The sequence below is a fragment of the Callospermophilus lateralis genome, chromosome X (assembly GCF_048772815.1).
Source record: "Callospermophilus lateralis isolate mCalLat2 chromosome X, mCalLat2.hap1, whole genome shotgun sequence".
Taxonomy (NCBI): domain Eukaryota; kingdom Metazoa; phylum Chordata; class Mammalia; order Rodentia; family Sciuridae; genus Callospermophilus; species Callospermophilus lateralis.
Genome location: NC_135325.1, coordinates 51028180 through 51047368, shown reverse-complemented (window position 1 = coordinate 51047368; position 19189 = coordinate 51028180). Strand labels below are relative to the sequence as shown.

At 46.1% G+C, this 19189-nt stretch overlaps 1 protein-coding gene across 1 annotated transcript; it reads right to left on the bottom strand.

Moving 5' to 3' along the window:
* Positions 1-2531: 2531 nt before the first annotated feature.
* Positions 2532-5162, bottom strand: Cxcr3 (C-X-C motif chemokine receptor 3). Its single transcript, XM_077107524.1, has 2 exons — positions 5115-5162; positions 2532-3626 (listed from the first exon to the last, which is right to left on the bottom strand). Exons 1-2 carry the CDS (start codon positions 5124-5126, stop codon positions 2532-2534), a joined length of 1107 nt encoding a protein of 368 aa, XP_076963639.1. The 5' UTR covers positions 5127-5162.
* Positions 5163-19189: the final 14027 nt, after the last annotated feature.

The following is a 19189-nucleotide window of genomic DNA, read 5'->3' as shown; positions in this document are numbered from 1 at the left end:
AGAGTGGCAGGTTGAGAGAATGAAAAGGATACTGGGAAGAGATCAAGTTTTAAAAGCAGCAGTTTACACAAGACTGTTGTCAGATGTAACCTGCTAAACCCACCTAGACAGAAAAGACAAACATGTTGTTGAATTCAATTGCTGATGACATTGAGTGAAGCTGTCAAGCTGTATAATTATTCAACAAATAAAATGTTTTTGCATCTCATTCATTAGCAAGTCTGTTTGTTATCTCATTTCTGTTAATGCCCATATGTTCTTCAGCAGACTCCCTGTTTCTGAGAGATGTCCAGGATGTGGACTGGAACCAACATTGTATTCGTTTCCTCTGGCTACCACAACAAAGTACCATAAACTTAGTGGCTTAAAGCAACACAAGTGTATTATCTTATAGTTCTAGAGGTCAGAAGCCTGCAATGAATCATCCTGGACTAAAATCAAAGTGTCAACAGGGATATGCTCCTTTCTGGAGGCTCTAGGGAAAATCCATTTCCTTGTCTTTTCAACTTTTACATGTCAGCATATTCCTTGGTTTGTGGGCCCTTCCTCCATCTTCAGAGCTAGCAACATCTCTCTCACTTTCTGCCTTCCTCAAACTTTTAAGGACCTTATGGTTACATGGGTCCACCTAGAAAATCTAGGAGAATCTTCTTATTTTAAAGTCAGCTGATTAGCAAACTAATTTCCTTTCACCATGTAAGGTACCTATTCACAAACAGGATTGGATCCTGGTTGTCTTGGTGGGGCCCATTTCTAAGCCTGCCACAAATATCTTACACTACTGATATTTCTTATAAGCAGGATGTGTTATTTTGACATTTCCCTTAGATTTTTGCAGAGGCTTAGAGTATTCTCTTAGTGGTCACAAACTCCCAACTGTGGCTAGATGTGATTGGAGGTGTACCTAGGTTAGGACAAGCTTCCCCGACTAACTGCTTGGATTTCTTCTCTCTATCCCTGCCTCTAGCCTTATCTGCAGTCTCAGAAAGGGCCCAACTGACCTGTCAAACTGGGTCATGGCACATCAGTGACTTCATTGAGATGAACTGGTAGTGCAATGGGTCTATCCCTTCACTCTCTTCCTTAATAGCTCTGTTGATCGCCCTTCTGGGAAGCTCCAGTTAATTTTTCCTTCAATCCCAGAGGCAGCAGTGGAAAAATGCTCCCAGTGCTGATGACTGTTTTCAAGTCATCTTTTGCTTTCCTATAGGCTCACTGCCATTTCCCTAGTAAGAACCTGTATCACCTCTCATGTCTCCTGAATAACCAACATAGCTTTCTGACTGGACTATGATACCACCACCTGATCCCGAACTACCTTCCAGTCTTACTTTCAACCTTTCTCCATCCAAACCCTTAACTCTAGCCAGCCAAAACCAATAGCTTCACTGTTTTTAGCTGTCTCACCTTTGCTATTGCCCTTCCTTCTGCATAGAAATGTTGACTCTCTACTTTATCCTTGAAAATACTAGTTGCCCTTTAAGTCCTCAGAAAACCTTCCCAAATGCTTCCAACCTTTGTATGCTAAGCCCTGGATTCACTATGTGTCACTACTCCCTTACATCATGGTATAGAAGGCTTGGTATTGCTAGCTCTTAACACATCTTCTCTGCTGGCTTGAGCTTCTGGAGTACAGGGACTATGTCTTATTAACACTTAGTGATCCCTTTTCCAAATTATATAGCCAGCTGCCACCCAGGTCCCTAAGGGTGTACACCAGCACCACTGGGCAATATGGGGCCTAGCAGAGACCAAAGGAATACCCAGGAGAACAGAGAAAAGGCCACAGAAAGACATTAACAAAGGCAGGCTGAGTCGGCATGGACCCCGGACCAGGAGGGGAGAAATGGAATATATTCTTAAGCCCAGTCAGGGCTATCTTTTTTTTTTGTTTGTTTTTGTTCCAGGGAATTGAACCCAGAGGTGCTAAATCACTGAGTCACATCCCCAGCCTTTTAGAAAGTATTTTATTTAGAGATGGTCTCGCTGAGTTGCTCAGGACCTTGCTAAATTGCTAAGGCTGGCTTTCAGCTTGCAATCCTCCTACCACAGCCTCCCAAGCCACTGGGATTATAGGTGTGTGCCACTGTTGCCCAGCAGGGCTGTCCATATTGACGACTACTTCCACATTCTGGTACTGATTATCATGTTTATTGAAAAGTTTTAAGCAGGATTTTAGATATAAAAATAAAAGCAAGGACAAGTCTTGGGGACCACAGACAGCCACAGTTGTTGCTCAGCCATGGCCCCATGGGGTAGCATCCTGTTCCCCTTTTACTCTGGGCACATAGAGAAGGCCAATTTCTACTTGTTGAATTAGGAGGGCAGTGGGGCTCCAGCAGCCACCTCTCAAGTGGCAGGATAGGGGTTGGCAGCTATGGAACAGCAATGGTGACCGAGTGGTGCTGAGGGTGCCCGTAAGTCCCAGGGATGAGGTTATGAGGAGAATCAGAGCCAGCCCAGCAGTGAAGAGGGAGAAGCCTGGATAAGAGCCAGGCTGCATGTGCCAATGGGGAACTCCCATTGCAGCCTCACAACCCTACGTAGGAAGCCTCTGTGGTCTCAGACCAAGATGAATCCCGGCGGGAAGATGATGGCTGCCGCTGGAGCCTTCTCTGGACAGGGCAGCCCAGGCGCATGAGCAGTATCCACATATGCTCACGGAACTTGACACCCACAAAGGCATAGAGCAATGGGTTGAGGCAGCAGTGCATGTAGCCCATGCCTGAGGTGATTGACTTGGCCACGTCCACATGGCTTTCACGGCCACAGTTGCGGGCCAAGGACCCCAGGTCCATGAGAGTGTCCACCAGCACCACCAGGTGATAAGGAGTCCAGCACAGGGCAAAGGCCACCACCACCACCACCACTAAGCGCATGGCTCGCAGGCGTCTCTGTCCTCTGGAGACCAGGAGCACAGCCAGGATGCGGGCATAGCAGTAGGCCATGACCAGCAGGGGCAGCAGGAAACCTGCCACCAGCTGCAGCCCGCGCAGAGCTGTGCGGCCGACTGGTGGGAAATTGTACTGGCAGTGGGTGGCATTGAGACGCTTGTCATGACGGGCCGACAGGAAGATGAAGTCTGGGAGGGCAAAAAGCAGACAGAGCCCCCAGACAACTATACAGGTGAGGGTCACGCGGGCTCGGGGCCCCCTGCGGTAGAGCTGGGTGGCATGCACTATGCTCAGGTAGCGGTCAAAGCTGATGCAGGCCAGCAAGAGGGCCCCAGCATAGAAGTTGATGTTGAAGAGGGCACCTGCCACTTTGCAGAGGCCGGAGCCAAAGACCCACTGGACAGCAGCATCCACTGCCCAGAGTGGGAGTGTCAGCACCAGCAGGGCGTCAGCCACAGCCAGGTGGAGCAGGAAGGTATCCGTGCTGCAGAGGGCTGCCCTCTGGCTCAGTAGCACAGCTGCCACTGCACCATTGCCCAGCAGCCCCAGCAGAAAGAGAAGGCTGTAGAGGACGGGCAGGAAGGCTCGGTCGAAGTTCAAGCTGAAGTCCTGTGGGCAGGGCTGATAATCACAGCAGGAATTACTCTCATTTTCTCCATAGTAATAGGGATAGGTACAGTTTTCCAGGAAAGAGGCAAAGTCTGAGGCACCCAGCACTTGATGTTCACTCACCTGTCAAAGGAGGGAGGAGAGAAGGGAGGTTGGCACCATTATGTAAAAACCTGACCACAGCTGCCCCTTCATGGTGTGTGTGTGTGTGTGTGTGTGTGTGTGTGTGTGTGTGTGTGTGTGTGAGAGAGAGAGAGAGAGAGAGAGAGAGAGAGAGAGAGAGAGAGAGAGAGACTAGGGATTGAAGCCAGGTATGTTCTACCACTGAGCTACATCCCCAGCCCCTTTTAATTTTTTTGAGACAGGGTCTCACTAACTTGCCTAGGCTGACCTCCAACTTCCAGTCCTCCTGCCTCAGTCTCCTGAGTTGCTGAGATTAAAGGCAGACACCAACATGCCTGGTCCCCATTGTGACTTTTGATTTAGTCTGATCAGCATTACTCTGAGCAGCACCTCTGGAACGCAGGCTCTGAGGCCTGCTGCTACCTTTCTTCTAGAGCCACTCTTCCTGAACTTTATCTGCCCAGCCTGTGCTCTGGGATGGTGACTTCCATTCTCAAAGGTTGTTCTTTACTCTTCTGGGGTCATTCCATGGGCAGATCCTGGGCAGGAGGATGAGTTTCCCTCAAGTGCCCAGAGCCCTCCTGGCTACTTTCCTCTCTGTCTCTTCAGACTCCCTTCATGACTTGCCAACCTCAGTGCTGTGGCCACACCTAGTTTAACCACCTGCCTCCTAGGCACCTCCCTCCCCCATCCTTTCTCTCAGTCACTTGCCATTGTCTCCTCAGCTCTTATCTTAGGACCCCAAGTTCCTGCCTCCTTATGGGGTCTCTCTACAAATCACTGCACCACTCCCAATACCCGATTTCTGCCCCGTGCTTCCTCTCCCCTACACAGAGGCTTGCAAACCCAATTTAGCCACCTACCAGTAGTCAGTCACCAAGTTGAGTTCCCAACCAAATTTCAGCAGGAATTTTCCTTCCCTCCCTCCTCCCTCACTCCCTCTTCCCTCTTTCCCCTCCTTCCTTCTTTTCTTCTTAGGAGATAGGATCTAGCTAAGTTGCCCAGGCTGGACCTGAACTCCTGAATTCAAGTGATCTTCCTGCCTCAGCTCCCCAAGTAGCTGTGACACAGGGGTGTACCACCACACCCAGCTAACAGGAATCTTTTTTACCCTTCATTCGTACCCTAAAGCACTCCAGAGTTGCAGGCCTCCCTGGTGCCAATTCAATCCAGCTTGCAAGAGCCTAAGTTCCAAGTCAGAGATGAAGGGAATCTTAGAAGTCTTCAAGCCTCTAATGCCCTCACCACCCCAATTTTGCTGAATAGGTACCCAAGCCAGAGGGGAAGAGACTTGCCTGTGGTCAGTCACCAAGTTAAGTTCCCAATTCCCTGTCTAGTTTACCTATCAAATCTCCTACCACCTCTACCTGTTTGCCTAGCCCTCTGGTGCCCCTGCATTGTAGCTGTGGGCCAACTCTGGCCTATCCCTAGTGCCCTGGGTTCCCCACTCCAAGGTATAGACTGGCCACATTGGGCAGCAGCACTTACCTCAGGGACCATGGCTGGGTTGGTGCTCCGGCTGCTTGGTTGCGTGCTGCCTGCCCGTTTGCTTTGGTGCTTGTGGTTGGGAACGTGCAGTGCACAGAGGAAGTGAGTGTTTCAGGGTTCTCAGTGCAGCCTCTTCCAGAGGGTTATCTAGACCAGACCTCCCTGGACCCCAGGCCACAGAGGTCCTGCTCCAGCCATTCCTGAGGCTGAGTGAAACCACTCTGAAGGAACTGTCTGCAAGTCTGGGACCAGAAAGTCTGGGCCCTAGGGAAGGGCAGAGGGTAGCTGGGTAGGAGCAGATCCTTTAAGTGGAGAGATCTGAAAGAGAAGCCATGCAGTGGGGAAGTGGAGGGCAACCCTGCTCACAGATGCAAGATTTGCCCCTTCTTCTGGTCAATGCTCAATAAATTAGAATACCCATTCCTCCATCCTGGGCTGGAGTTGATCTTTGCAAGATTGTACAGACTGAATTGCTAAATGTGTTATTTGTAAAGAAGATTCGCTTTCTTGAAAAAATAAAATATTTTAAAGTAATCCTTCACACTAAATCTAGTTCTTTGCCATCACCCCACCCTGCTCATCAACAGGGGAAAGGAAAAGGAACTGCTAGGGACAAACTTGCTGTGTGCTAGACATTGCTAATTTAGGTGCTTTCTCTGATGCTGCCTTATTCCAACCATGCAAGTCCCTTGTGAGGTAGTGGGTTGTCCCATGGATGATTCAGAAAGGAAACATTGTCGTCAGACATGGCAAGTAAGGGTGGGTGTGGGGAATGAGCCCACACAGCTAACTCTCCTTTTTAATTTTTTTTTTACTTTTATTTTATTTTAGTTTTTGGTACCGGGGATTGAATTCAGGGGCACTTGACCACTGAGCCACATCTTCAACCCTATTTTGTATTTTTTTTTTTAAATTTAGAGACAGGGTCTCACTGAATTGCTTAGTGGCTCGCTTTTGCTGAGGCTGCCTTTAAACTCAGGATCCTCCTGCCTCAGCCTCCCATCTCCCTGGGATTACAGGCATATGCCTAACTCTTCCTTTTACCACTTATTTTGCTGTGTTCAGTTTCTTTTAAATGATAAACTGAGATATTCATGCAGCTAAAAATGAGTGAAGTAAAGCTACATTTTTTTTTAACATGGATGTATCTAGAGAAACCAACGCCCACATGGTGGAAGAAGCAAGTAAGAGAATATTGTGTTTAGTTGGTCACCACTTATAAGTACATTCTAGGAACCACCACACAAAGCAATGCCATATTGTTTTGGATATGGCTGCTTGTTCTCAAAGTTTAAGACAGAGACTGGAGACACCACAAATTCATGAGAGCAGTTACTTCCAGTGCATGAAGAATGGGGTAGGGGAGGCTGGGTTTGTGTGGCTCAGTGGTAGAGCACTTGCCTAGCATATGTGAGGCCCTGAGTTCGATCCTCAGCACCACATATAAATAAATAAATAAATAAATAAAGCTATTAAAATATTTTTAAAAAAGAATGGGGTTGGGAGGAGTTCTGATAAGCTGTAAGACAGCTTCATAGTGCACAGTGGTAGAACAATTTCTTTCCCACCTTCTTGGAACTTTCCCCTTCTTCTCTTCTCCCCTACCTATTGCCCTTCTCATTATCAGCAAGCAAGGGTGCCCCTAAGTTGCCTCACCCCAGGAGATTCTTCTTTCCCTCTCTTCCCCAAATGCTAGCTCATGACCTTTGGGGCCCCAGTTTTTAACCTGATTTCTCTTCCAAAGCCTTCAGGCACGTGTCTGAAATTCAGTTCAAGTTCATTGACATGATGCACACTTGTCAGGTATCAAAGTTCTCCCCTTCTTCAGTACACAGGTGTGACTCTGCTTTCCCTAAAACAGCTTATCACCTACAGGGTTCAGGTCAAAAGAATCTGAAGCTCTGGGGTAGGTGGGGAGCAGTGGAAATGGAGGAAGCCAGGAGAATTTCTGAAGCTAGGCCAGTTAGGATGACTAGGACTTGGCAAGTGACTGCCTATGGAGAGAAAAGGGATGGGAGCTGGGATCACGATTTCCCAATGCTGGTCTGTGAAGGGGTTTAGGTTACTGGGTTTCCACAAATAAGAATAATGACTCCAAAAGGCTATATTTATTCTTTTTAAAGGATTCAGTCTGTATTATGTTTTCATCTCTTTTCTGGTATTAAGAGGTTGTTTATTTTATGCAAAAATGATGGCAAAATAGATGGTCATTCTGGAAATATCTTGCATTGGCAGACGATGGCAATCCAACATGGGTCCTCCAAATAAATATTGGAATATTACTGGTCTGTGTGAAATATTAAGGTCTAGGGATCCCTGGTCCCCTTTCTGAGCCCCAGTCTCCTCATCTGTGATATTGGGATGATACACCTTCTCTGGTTGCTGGGAAGGATACCTGGGAGAAGGTCAGGGGAAGAGCTTTGGACAGAGAACTTTCCTTTCTGAGTCCCAACATCCTGATGACATCCTGATGCTGGGTCCTTATCAGCCAGCCTGAGCTCTTGCTGCTCCTGGGCTGACCTGTGTGACTGTGACACAAGGGAAAGAATACTGAATTTGTCTGGACTCAGGCCCTGACTCCACCCAGTTTGTGAGGTGTGACCTTGGACAAATTGCAGAACCATCTTGAGCCAGTTTCCTCGGTGAGATTATTACAAGGTGAACTGACTTAACTAAAGCCACAGGCTCCAATCACAGAGCCAAGTGCTTAGTAAGAGCACAATGCTGAGTGAGTGGGACACTGGCCACAGACCTAGAGCCACTGGGAGCCTTTCATGCTAGGGTAGCCCACAATTGAGAGTGGTACCTTAAGAGGTGTGCAGCCATGGTCAGAGGGCTGGTCTTCCAGAAAGGCTGCCCCTCAACCTTGGTTGGGAGTCAGAACAATTCTCCAGTCCTAGTCAAGTCCTTTAGCTGCCCAGCTGTGTGATCCCAGGCAAATAATTTAATCTCTCTGCCTCAGTTTCCTCATCTGAAAATGGTTTCTATGATTGTATGCATTTGATAGTGTTTCTCTGTGGACTGCAAACAATATGGGTAGAAAGTGTTTGGTACAGGGTAGGTGCCCAGCTGTTTGCACCCACTCTAGTAACTTTCCAAACCAAGTCATCTGAAGCCTCAGAATAGATCTGTGGTGGTCTTCTGCTGTCATTCACAGCTAAGGTGTCTTGGAAAGTTCCTGTGTCATGCAATGAACCAAGCCTTTGTCTGGCCCTCTTATCCTGTTTGTCCTTTCCAGTTACAAGCAGCCCCTAGACCAGGTCAGAGCCAGGCCCAACCCTTGGGGAGTTCTGGCTGAAGCCCTCCTGCTTCTGTCCTCCCTAGCAGCCATGGGGAAGCCTGAGGAGGAAGTTAGTCAGAGTGAAGCTGTGGGCCCCACCTGTGGTCAAGGTGTGAAATGTGCACCTGGCTCTTCTGCCACACCTCCCCCTGTTATTTTCATTCTTTCACACCTCTGGGCTGTGGTTTGGGGAGATGGAAGGCTTAGAGATCTAAGCTCTGGGCCTAGTCCCTCACAGGAAGGAGGGCCCCTACAGCTGTCTACCCAGCCAGCCTGCCTGCCAGGGACAAGGGCCAGCCATTTCCTCCTTTCTACCTTGGTCTTCTGCTTCACAGTCTCTTTCAAAACTCCTCAAAATTCCTCATGGGATTTTGACCCATGGACTTGACTGCCAGCCATAGCCCATCAAGCTCAGGCAGAGGTCCAGGCCAGAACTGAGCCTTTTTATAGGGGGGGGGCGGGTACGAGGGATTCAACTCAGGAGCACTCGACTGCTGAGCCACATCCCCAGCCATATTTTGTATTTTATTTAGAGACAGGGTCTCACTGAATTGCTTAGCACCTCGCTTGTGCTGAAGCTGGCTTTGAAATCACCATCCTCCTGCCTCAGCCTCCTGAGCAGCTGGAATTACAGGCATGCACCACCGAGGCAGGCACTCTACCACTAAGCCACAACCTCAGCCGCTACCTCAATGATTTTTGGAGCTGAGCTGTTTTTATGTGAATTGTCCCAGCCCCAAGCAGGGGGGCAAACTTAAGACACTGCTGGGACTCTGAGCTTCCTTCTGCTGGCCCTAAATTTCCAAATAATTTAATCTCTCTGCCTCAGTTTCCTCATCAGAAAAAGTTTTCTCCTTTCTAAGGAAAGAAGAGCTCGAATAACAGAGATGCCCAGGAACTGGGGACTACCCCTTCCTCAGCCCTACATTGTGTATCTCTGGATCCTCCTGGGACTCAAGCCCTAAGTGCTGGTACCCTGGAGGGAGCTTTGGTAGTGTCTGCTTCTTGCATTCCCTTGTACTTTCCCACGGGATGAGGTCCAGCAGGCTAATAGAACAGGTAACATCTACTGATTACTTAACTTTGTGAGAGTAGTGTTCTATTTTATCAGGATGAACTCATACCCATGCAGTAACTGTGAGGTAGTTCATTATCATTCCCATTGTACAGATCACAGAAACACAGGCAGTTTAAGGAGCTTGTTCAAAGTCACACAGCTAAGTGGCAGAGTCCCTGCATTCCTACCCATTACACCATAACACCTTGTGGGATTGGAGGGACTGGGATTGAATAGTTCAAAGAGAACTACTTTTGCCTTATCTATAATGTTTTACACAGAAGCTGCACTTAAATATTAACTATGTGACTAAATAGTCTTCAAAAAGGTAGATAAAAATAAGTTCAAGTATTGGGACAACAGATGAAATCTGAATATGGCCTGGAGATTAGACAAAACCCTCGTATTTTGCTAATTTTGAAAATTTTAGAGAATATTATTGTTGAAAAAAATCATTGAGGTAGGGGCTGGGGTTGTGGCTCAGTGTTAGTGAGCTTGCCTGGTATGTGTGAGGCACTGGGTTCGATTCTCGGGCACCACATAAAAATAAATAAAGGTCCAACAACAACGAATAAGTTATTTTTTTAAAAAAAATCATTGAGGTTATTTATAAGCAAAGGATTGTTCTTACTGCCACTTACTTTCCTAGGACTTGGAAATCAAGTATACGGAGTGGGAGGGGATGCTCAAAAGGTAAAAGCAAGTGCGGGTGAATGGTGATGTGGAGGAAAGGTAAAAGGGAGCTCTCTTCACTCTTCTTGCAATTTTTGTGTAAGTTTGAAATTATACTCACTGAAACAAACAAAAATGTTACTGTTGGTGTGGAAGCACATGCCTATAATCTCAGTGACTCAGGAGGCTGAGGCAGAAGGATCCCAAGTTCAAAGCCAGTCTCAGCAACTAAGCAAGACCCTAAGCAACTTTGTGACACCCTATCTCGAAATAATTAAAAAGAAAAGGGCTGGGAGTGTTGTTCAGGAGTTAGATGCCCCTGAGTTCAATCCCCAGTACCAAGAGGAAAAAATAAAATTTTCCAAAAGAATCTCTCTCATGCAGGATGGGTTTGGAGTCCAATCCTATCTCCAGGAGCAGTTTAGAGCCCTTGAAAGAAGGTGGGACCAAGACTGCGTGGAAACAAATGTTCCCTGAATGTGGCCTCGGGCACTGCTCTCCCCTCACTTCAGTCCCCAGTTCTCCTTCTTCTGGTTTCAGTTTGTGCTTCTAGACTCCTGGGCTTCTTCCCTTTTCATTGTCTACCTCTAAACCCTCAGCCTTTTGAACCAGGGAGAGAAGTGCCTCTTGTCACCATCTGGAAGTCCTTAGCAGCCTAGGGCCGCTTCTATGAGCCACTCATGACCTCTCAAAGAATATAGGATGCGCCTGATATTCCCAGAGTGACCTCACCCTTGGCTTTGATTGGCTGTATGGAAGGGACTGGGGCTTGTGTCCTTCAGAGGGTGTCACCAGCTATGAGCCTGAAATTTTTTCTCCCAAACTGCAGTGCACCTGCCAAGCTGGGTGAAATCTGTGCCAGGAAGGCCATCCTCCCTGAGGAGCAGGTAGTCTGGGCTGGGCCTGATCTGGGGCTCTCGGCTGTCTCTGAGCTCCCGTGAATGTTACCGGATTTGCAGCCTCTTTTCCTACTCAGTAACATCGACTAGTAAACAACCAGTTCTGGTGTAATGGAATAAATAAAATTATCAGAACGTTATGATGAAGAACCAGTGCCTGGGGAAAGGGTTAAATTTCCCCCTCCTTTCTGTCAGCCTCTCTTCTGGGAACCTAATTAACCCTTGGTTCCTATCTATTGGATTATAAATAGCTTTCTCTAGGAGTCTCCCTCTCATGAAATATAAACATACCTGTGACAGGCTTTCAAGGCCAGAGATTCAACAGGTACCTGTGGAAGGAGTTGTTTCTTATACTTTGAATGTTCTGAACTCTGTAGGAATATTGCTACCTCACTTAATTGCTATGCCAATTAACTGTTGTCTAAACTATAACCTCATAGGCTTAGTTCTTAGAAATATACCTCTTTCGGAGATAAACTCAAGTCATCTTGAGTTACTGCTGCATGTGATGAAGGTCATTTCTCCATAACACTGGCAAATGTTTTACTGTCTTTGTTCTACACGTGGGAATTACTTAATAGTAAATTCCCTTTGCATGGTCTTCGGTAACATAGTCCAAGAATTCAAACCTACCAATGTTGTAATGGTTAAGAAATGATGTCAAATTTCCTATAAAAGTCCCATGTAACCTCAGCTTGTGGCCCAGAACTTCAGAGAACCAGCTCATCTGGGTCCTCTGGCATAAATAAACCTGAGTTCTTCAACCCTCTGAGTGGTACTTGGTTTCTTGCTGAGCGTGATTTCCACCACACCTAGAGCAGGCAGAAAATTTTATTCAATGGTCAATGAATGGAAAAGGAGAGTTCATGCTCTACAGGCACCTTCTAACCCTAAGCAGGTGTGAGGTTTGGGTTTTTATTAGGGTTGGTGATGAGGGGTTGGGGCAGGTATGCTGTCAGAGCTTATCATGGAAAGGGGAGTTTTCCATAAATTAGGGTTATGACTTTTTTTCATAATTTGGGTGTGGTTGGCTCTGTCATGGCACTAGTGGGGGTGTGGTTTTTTTTTTTTTTGTGTGTGTGTGTGTGTTTTGGTTCTGGGTATTGAACCCAGGGGTTCTTAAACACTGCACTACATCCCCAGCCCTTTTTATCTTTTATTTTGAGACAGGGTCTCAATAAGTCGTTTAGGGACTCACTAAATTGCTGAGGCTGACCTTGAACTTGTGAACCTCCTGCCTCAGCCTCCCAAGTTGCTGGCATTACAGGCATGTACAACAACATCCAGTTAATGAGATTATAATGAGTCCAAGTTCATCTCAAGTGTCAACATGGTGTCCAGACTAGATGGAGTGAGTTTGGAGCCTCCCACCTCAGTGGGTGGCAGCTTGTAGCATGTAATTATCAGCATCCAGGATTTAACTTTTGCAATCAAGCCATAGAGCTGACAGGACAACAAGCTATGAATAGTTACAAGGTTCAGTCTAGTGACATGAAGAGGAAAAGGAACCCCCTGGAAACCATGATGCTACCCCCAAAATACTCTACTGAACAAAATCTGCTGAGTAGTGTCCCTCCCTGGGTCATTGCCTTGCAAAACATTCAGTGGTGCTGTCAAAATTTCAACAGTGTGATGGTGGCCTTGGAAACTTTGTTCATGTGCCTCATGCAGGGTGCCAGGGCCCAGGCTCTGCCTCCTATTAGAGTGGAGCCCTTATTTCCCTGACTAGACAAAAAAGTTGCCTGTTCATGCATAGGCATCAGTGCTTCTATGGCCAAAGCCGACTTGACCCTGTGTGAGGCAGTATGGCCGAGTGAGCAAACACATGGTCTTAGAAGCAGACTGTCTGGATTGGGTTACTGGTTCTGTCATTTACTGGCTGTGTGACCTTGGACAGGTTATTTCTTCTCTGCTTAGTTTTCTTCCTCTGGATAAAAGAGGAGGAATATGTGGTGTATGTAAAGGTGTTCATATCAGTGCCTGGCACAGGGTCAGCACTATGTATGATTTGCTGGCTACCCCTACACACACAGACACACACACACACACACACACACACAGACACTGACTATAGCTGTTCCAGTTGACTGGGCACACCCATGGGGCTAGCTACATTTGCATTGAGGCAACACAAACCCCAAACTGGAAAGATAGACCTGAGTGCCAGCTTGAGTCCAGTGTCCAAGTGTTCATGGGTAAGGGGGTGGGGCAGGAGGTCCTTTTCAGATGGAGTGTCTGCTGGATATGCTGTCAGCTCTGAGATGAGTGTGCTAGGAATTGGGTCCAGAAGGTGTGCCTCACCTCTGGGGACAGGACTTAAAAGGAGCTTGAAGCTGGGCGCAGTGGTGCACGCCTGTAATCCTAGCAGCTCGGGAGGCTGAGGCAGGAGGATCGCGAGTTCAAAGCCAGCCTCAGCAAAAGTGAGATGCTAAGCAACTCCATGAGACCCTGTCTCTAATAAAATACAAAATAGGGCTGGGGATGTGGTTCAGTGGTTGAGTGTCCCTAAGTTCAATTCCCAGTATCTAGGGGGAAAAAAAGAGCTTGAGTGGTGGTGGCACAAGCCTGTAATCCCAATGACTGGGGAGGCTGAGGCAGGAAGATCGCAAGTTTGAGGCCAGCCTCAGCAATTTAGCATGGCCCTAAGCAATTTAGTGTGACCCTGTCTCAAAATACAAAGTAAAAGGGGCTGAAGATGTGGCTCAGGGGTAAAGTACCTCTGGGTCCAATCCTCAGTATAAAAAAAAAAAAGAAAGAAAGAAAGAAAAGAAAGAAAAGGAGCTCAAGGAGACACCAAATGGAAAACTATACACTCTCCTGTGGCTCCTGGGAATTCCTCACTCACAGAATACCAGGTTAATTGCTGATAACCACAATGCCTGGAGATTAGAGGACAGATGGGCACAATAATAATATTAATTAGTAACAGGAAGGATATTACCATGTACCAGGTGCTGTGTACATATACATATCTTCATAAAAACTCTTCAAGTTAGGTTATATTCTTCTTCTTGTTTTAAAGCACAGGAAATAGTTAAGTAAGTTGCCCAAGGGAAAAGAGTCAATAAATGACAAAGCCTGGACTTCAAACCAAGCCATCTGGCTTCTAAGTCAACATTTACCTGCCTTAACTGGGTAATACATCTTATCTTGTGAATACATTGCCTGCTCCCAACAGGATTTGAAAGGACATTTTGTGAATTTAGGAGGAACAGAGAACACCTGAAGCTGACCTCTCCAAGGCCCTGGTGATGAGCCCATTGCTTATTATGCAAATCCACAAACAGGGATAGGAGATGCAGGGGCTGGGGTGAAACCAGAGGCAGGGGTACCCCTCATGTGTTATGCATCTGGGTGCCAGGACAGAAAATGAAGGACAAGAGGCCTAGGACTCAGGAACTAGAGGTGGTTACCAAGGAAACCAATATTGTGGTAAAACTCAAAGCTGAGAGTATCTGGTTCTACAGGAAAAAAAAAAAGGAAGAAAGAAAAAAAACAAATGATATTTTTAAACATTCAAGATTGTTTTGTAGGATGGTTTAGGGTAAACACCATCAAACTCAGATGAATTGTTAGCGTATTTGCTAGTGAATAGTGGTCTTTAACAGCATATGTCATTTTTTAATTAATTGTCTGTTTGTTTATTTAGTACTGGGTATTGAACCCAGGGACACTTTACCACTGAGCTACCTCCAAAGTGCTTTTTATTTTGAGACTGGATCTTCCTAAATTTCCGAGACTGACCTCTAACTTGCCATCCTCCTGCCTCCGCCTCCCAAGTAGCTGGAATTACTCCATGCCTGGCTGTTCTTTCATGTAACTACCTGCAGTATTTATATATTACTGTAGCTTATGATCTACTTAGAGAAGTGCTTGTGTAGAAAGAGGTTCAGGGTTAAGGTTTGATCAAGGAGGATGGCAAGGGTAGGAATAGTGAAAACAACTCTGAACGAGTGAAGATGATTTGGGGGCAGGTAGGTGCAGGGAGACCAGTTTTGGGGGAGGTGTTCGCTAAAGCAGGGGTGGCAGGAAACAGGAAGAAAACGTGATTTAGACCCAAATCCACAGGATTGACTGGCCACCCCCAGCCTTGTCTGCCTTTAGGAGGTCTCCATTCATCTTTGCCATGGGGATGGCTCCACTGTGCCCCGTGGACTTATCCTGTGGCCATTGTGCTAGTTCTGGGAAGTTTTGCTTTAATAAAAGGAATTTGTCTAGCCTCATTAATAAGGAAGAAAATCTTTACTTTCTCACAACAGATTGTTTCCTATTACTGCTATCACTATCCTAAAATTCAAGTATTCTCAGGGCACACCTTAGAGAACATCAGCCAGAGCACGAAGGCTATTCTGCTAGCCTGGCCTTGAAGGCCATTCATGATCCAGCCCCAGCCACCTGCCCAGCCAAAGCATATTCTCCTCTCTGCTTTGTGCACACTGTGTTCCGTCAAATTGGGCCACATGCCATTTGCAAGCCTGCCCCAAGTTTCCCACTGCTTGGCAGGTCCCTCCACCCAAGGCCCACTTGCCATTTAGGACTCAGATGCAGCTCAAAGCCAAAAAGTCAAAAAACCTTTAACTGGACTCTGTGGCTCTGCCCAAGCACCCTGGGTAATGGGGTAGGCCAGAAAGGAGCAGTGAGGAGACCCTGGGGAGGAAGCAGGAAGTTTCAGTACCCTCTGCCTACCTTGCAAATATAGAAATGGGTTGAAGCAAATCTGCACAGCAAGTCTCTGACTAGAAGTGTCCTTTGCCACTTGACTCCTGCCTCCAGCCTTCTCACCCTCAGAATCCTCCATTCTACTGGAATCAGTGAACAAATACGGAAAGGCCAAGGCAGGCTGTGGGGTATTGCACTAGAGGTTCAACTTGGAACAGAAACCATGAAGTATGTAGTAAATGGGCTTTGTTTGGTGTCAAATAGGCCTGGGTTTCAATTCCATATTGGCTACTTAATAGTATGATCAGTCAGGCAGAGTGACATGTATTTGTAATCCCAGCTACTTGAGAGACAGAGGCAGGAGGTTCAGGAGTTTGAGGTCAGCCTGGAAGACTTAGCAAGACCCTGTCTCAAAATAAAATTGAAAAAGGGCTGGGGGTGTTACACAGTGGTAGAATGCTTGCCTAGCATGTAGGAAGCTCTGGATTCAATCCCCAGTTCAAAAAATAAAATGTTGTACTATCGGTTTCCTCATCTGCAAACAAGGATGTTACCTATGTTATTTATGTTGTTTCAAAAGGATTAAACTGTTGTTGAGAGGATTACATGATATTAATTTAAATCCACTAGTGAAATGCCTGGCCTTCTCTGAAGGCCCTCTCTGAAGTACTGGCTCCTCCCCCTATCCTTCTCTATCCCTTTAGCCTGTTTTATTTTTATCATTACTTATTTATTTGGTACCAAGGATTGAATCCAGGGACTCAACCCCTGAGCTACATCCACAGCCCTTTTTAAATTTTTTTAAAAATTTTGAAACAGGGTCTTGCTAACTTGCTTAGGGCCCCACTAAGTTGCTGAGGCTGGCTTTGAACCTGCAATCCTCCTGCCTCAGCCTCCCCAGTTGCTGGGATTGCAGTGTATGCCACCACACCTGGTTTGCCTATTTTATATTCTTCACAGCACTCATCACTACTCAGTATTTATGTGCTTACTTATCTATTCACTGGTTACTCCATTAGAATATCTTTTTTCACAAGAAGTAAGTTTTTATTGTGCAGTGCAGTGGAGCACACCTGTAATCCCAGCAACTAGGGAGGTTGAAGCAGGAGGATCACAAGTTCAAAGCTAGCCTCAGCAACTTAGTGAATCCCTCAGCAACTTAATAAGACCCTGTCTCAAAAATAAAAAATAAAAAATAGGGGCTGGGGTTGTGGCTCAGCAGTAGAGCATTCGCCTAACACGTGTGTGGCACTGGGTTCGATCCTCAGCACTACATAAAAATAAATAAAATAAAGGTAAAAAAATTAAAAAGGGCTGGGGATGTAGCTCAGTGGTTAAGAGCCCCTGGATTCAATCCCTGGTACAAAAAAATAAAAAAAGATTTTGTTGTTTTGGCAGTGCTAGGGATAGAAATCAGAGCCTTACATGCTAAACACCACTCTACCATGGAACTACATCCACAGACCCATAATTTTGTGTTTTTCAAATCACTATATTCCCAGTGCCTTGCCAGGCATGGTGGCACACGCCTGTAATCCCAGTGGCTTGGGAGGCTGAGACAGGAGGATCGCGAGTTCAAAGCCAGCCTCAGAGACGTGGAGGTGCTAAGAAATTCAGTGAGACCCTGTCTCTAAATAAAATACAAAATAGGGCTAGGGATTTGGCTCAGTGCCTTGGCTAGTAGGTGATCAGTCAATAAACAAATATTTGTTATTTTAAACATTCAATGAATTTTTGTTAAATGAGTTTGAAGGCAAATGATTACTAGATCATTTAAAAAGTAAATACACGATGTAGATATAAATATAGATTTGCTGGTTGTATTTGTGCACACCTATAATCCCAGAGACTCAGGAGGCTGAGGAGGATCATAAGTTTGAGGCCAGCCTGAGCAACTTAGTGAGATTGTCTCAAAAATTTTAAAAAGGGGCTAAGGATGTAGCTCAAGGGTAAAGCTCCTCTAGGTTCAATCCCCAGTACTATACACACACACACACACACACACACACACACACACACACACACAAACACGTATGGCTGCAATTCTCTCTCATGCCTGAAAATCTTGTATACATACAGCCAGCAGTGTTGGGAATTTGGTTCATGGGTGCTGGCTAGTGTGGGACCTAGCATATATGTGCTTTGGTGAACACTTTTCCAGGGATTGTGCTTGGGAAATAATACCCATTAGCATAGGAGCTGTTCCAGGGAGTTCTGCTATAAAGACAGTTACCGAACTCTTCTGGTTACTATTAGCTTCCTAAGGTTGCCATGACAAATTAACGCAAATATGGTGGCTTAAAACAAACTTATATCCACTCAAAGTTCTGGAGGCCTTAAGACCAAAATTAAGATGTCTTCAGGGCCACATTCCCCGATGAGGTTCTAGGGGAGAATCTCTGCCTCTTGCAGCTCATGGCTGTCACTCAATCTCTGTCTGCATCCCTGAATGACAGGCTTCTTCCTCTCATGTGTGTTTTAGTCTCTGTCTCTTACAAGGACACTTGTGATGGCATTTAAGTCCCACCCAGACAATCCAGGAGAATCTCCTCATCTCAAAATCTTTAATTATCTGTACAGATCCTTTTTCCAAATAAGGTAGCATTCACAGGTTCCAAGGATTAGGACTGGACAAATGTTTGGGAGCCATTATCAGCCAACCACAGGCGCTAACTTCTCTGTTTTTCACAATTCCTTTCCCCTCACTATAGAATAGATTTTTGAGAAATAGTGACTTGAGGAAAGTGGGCTTGTAGAAAGAATAGAGGTGGGAATGGAAATAGAGTACAGGAGGAAACTTCTTGAAAAATTAAAAGAATTATACAATGGTTTAGCCACTGCAGGGTTGGGGGGATGGGGCTGAATATTGACCAGGCTCTCCTGCTGGTTCTTTTTGTGTGTCAAGGACTGAGACCCACAGAGTACAAAGACATGGAGAGGTAATTATGCCTGATGGAGAGTAATGACTATGCTGTGCTTCTCATGTAATTAGGCCCAGAGGATGTCTGCCTTTGGGTGGTTTTCAAGAGCTCTCCAGGTAATTGTAATACACATTAAGAGTGGAAAACCACTAGACAATAGTGTTGAGGCAATGAGAATTTCAAAACAGCTGTTAATGCATATTATCTTAAAAGTAGTAACAAGGTTCATAATGTTGACATCAATAATTAACCCTCTTGACCTTCTCAGTGAGATAATAATGAATGTGAAAGAGACAGGAACACTGACTGCTGCCGGGGAGAAGGTGCTTAGCAAGTGAGAGGTGTAGAGAAAAGCATAAGAGGAAAAGGGCCTCTAGAGCCACCGTTTGTTCCATAACCTCGGTCACCAGATGAGGACTACAGGGCCACCGGAGGTGAGGATGTAGGGAATCAGCAGAGAGCTGTCAAGAGTTGCCTGGAAGAAGAAAGATGGTGTTTTTGTTTTGTTTTTGTTTGTTTTGCAGTGCTGCAGATGGAACCCAGGGCCCCACACATTCTAGGCAAGTGCTCTCTCACTAAGCCCCAGC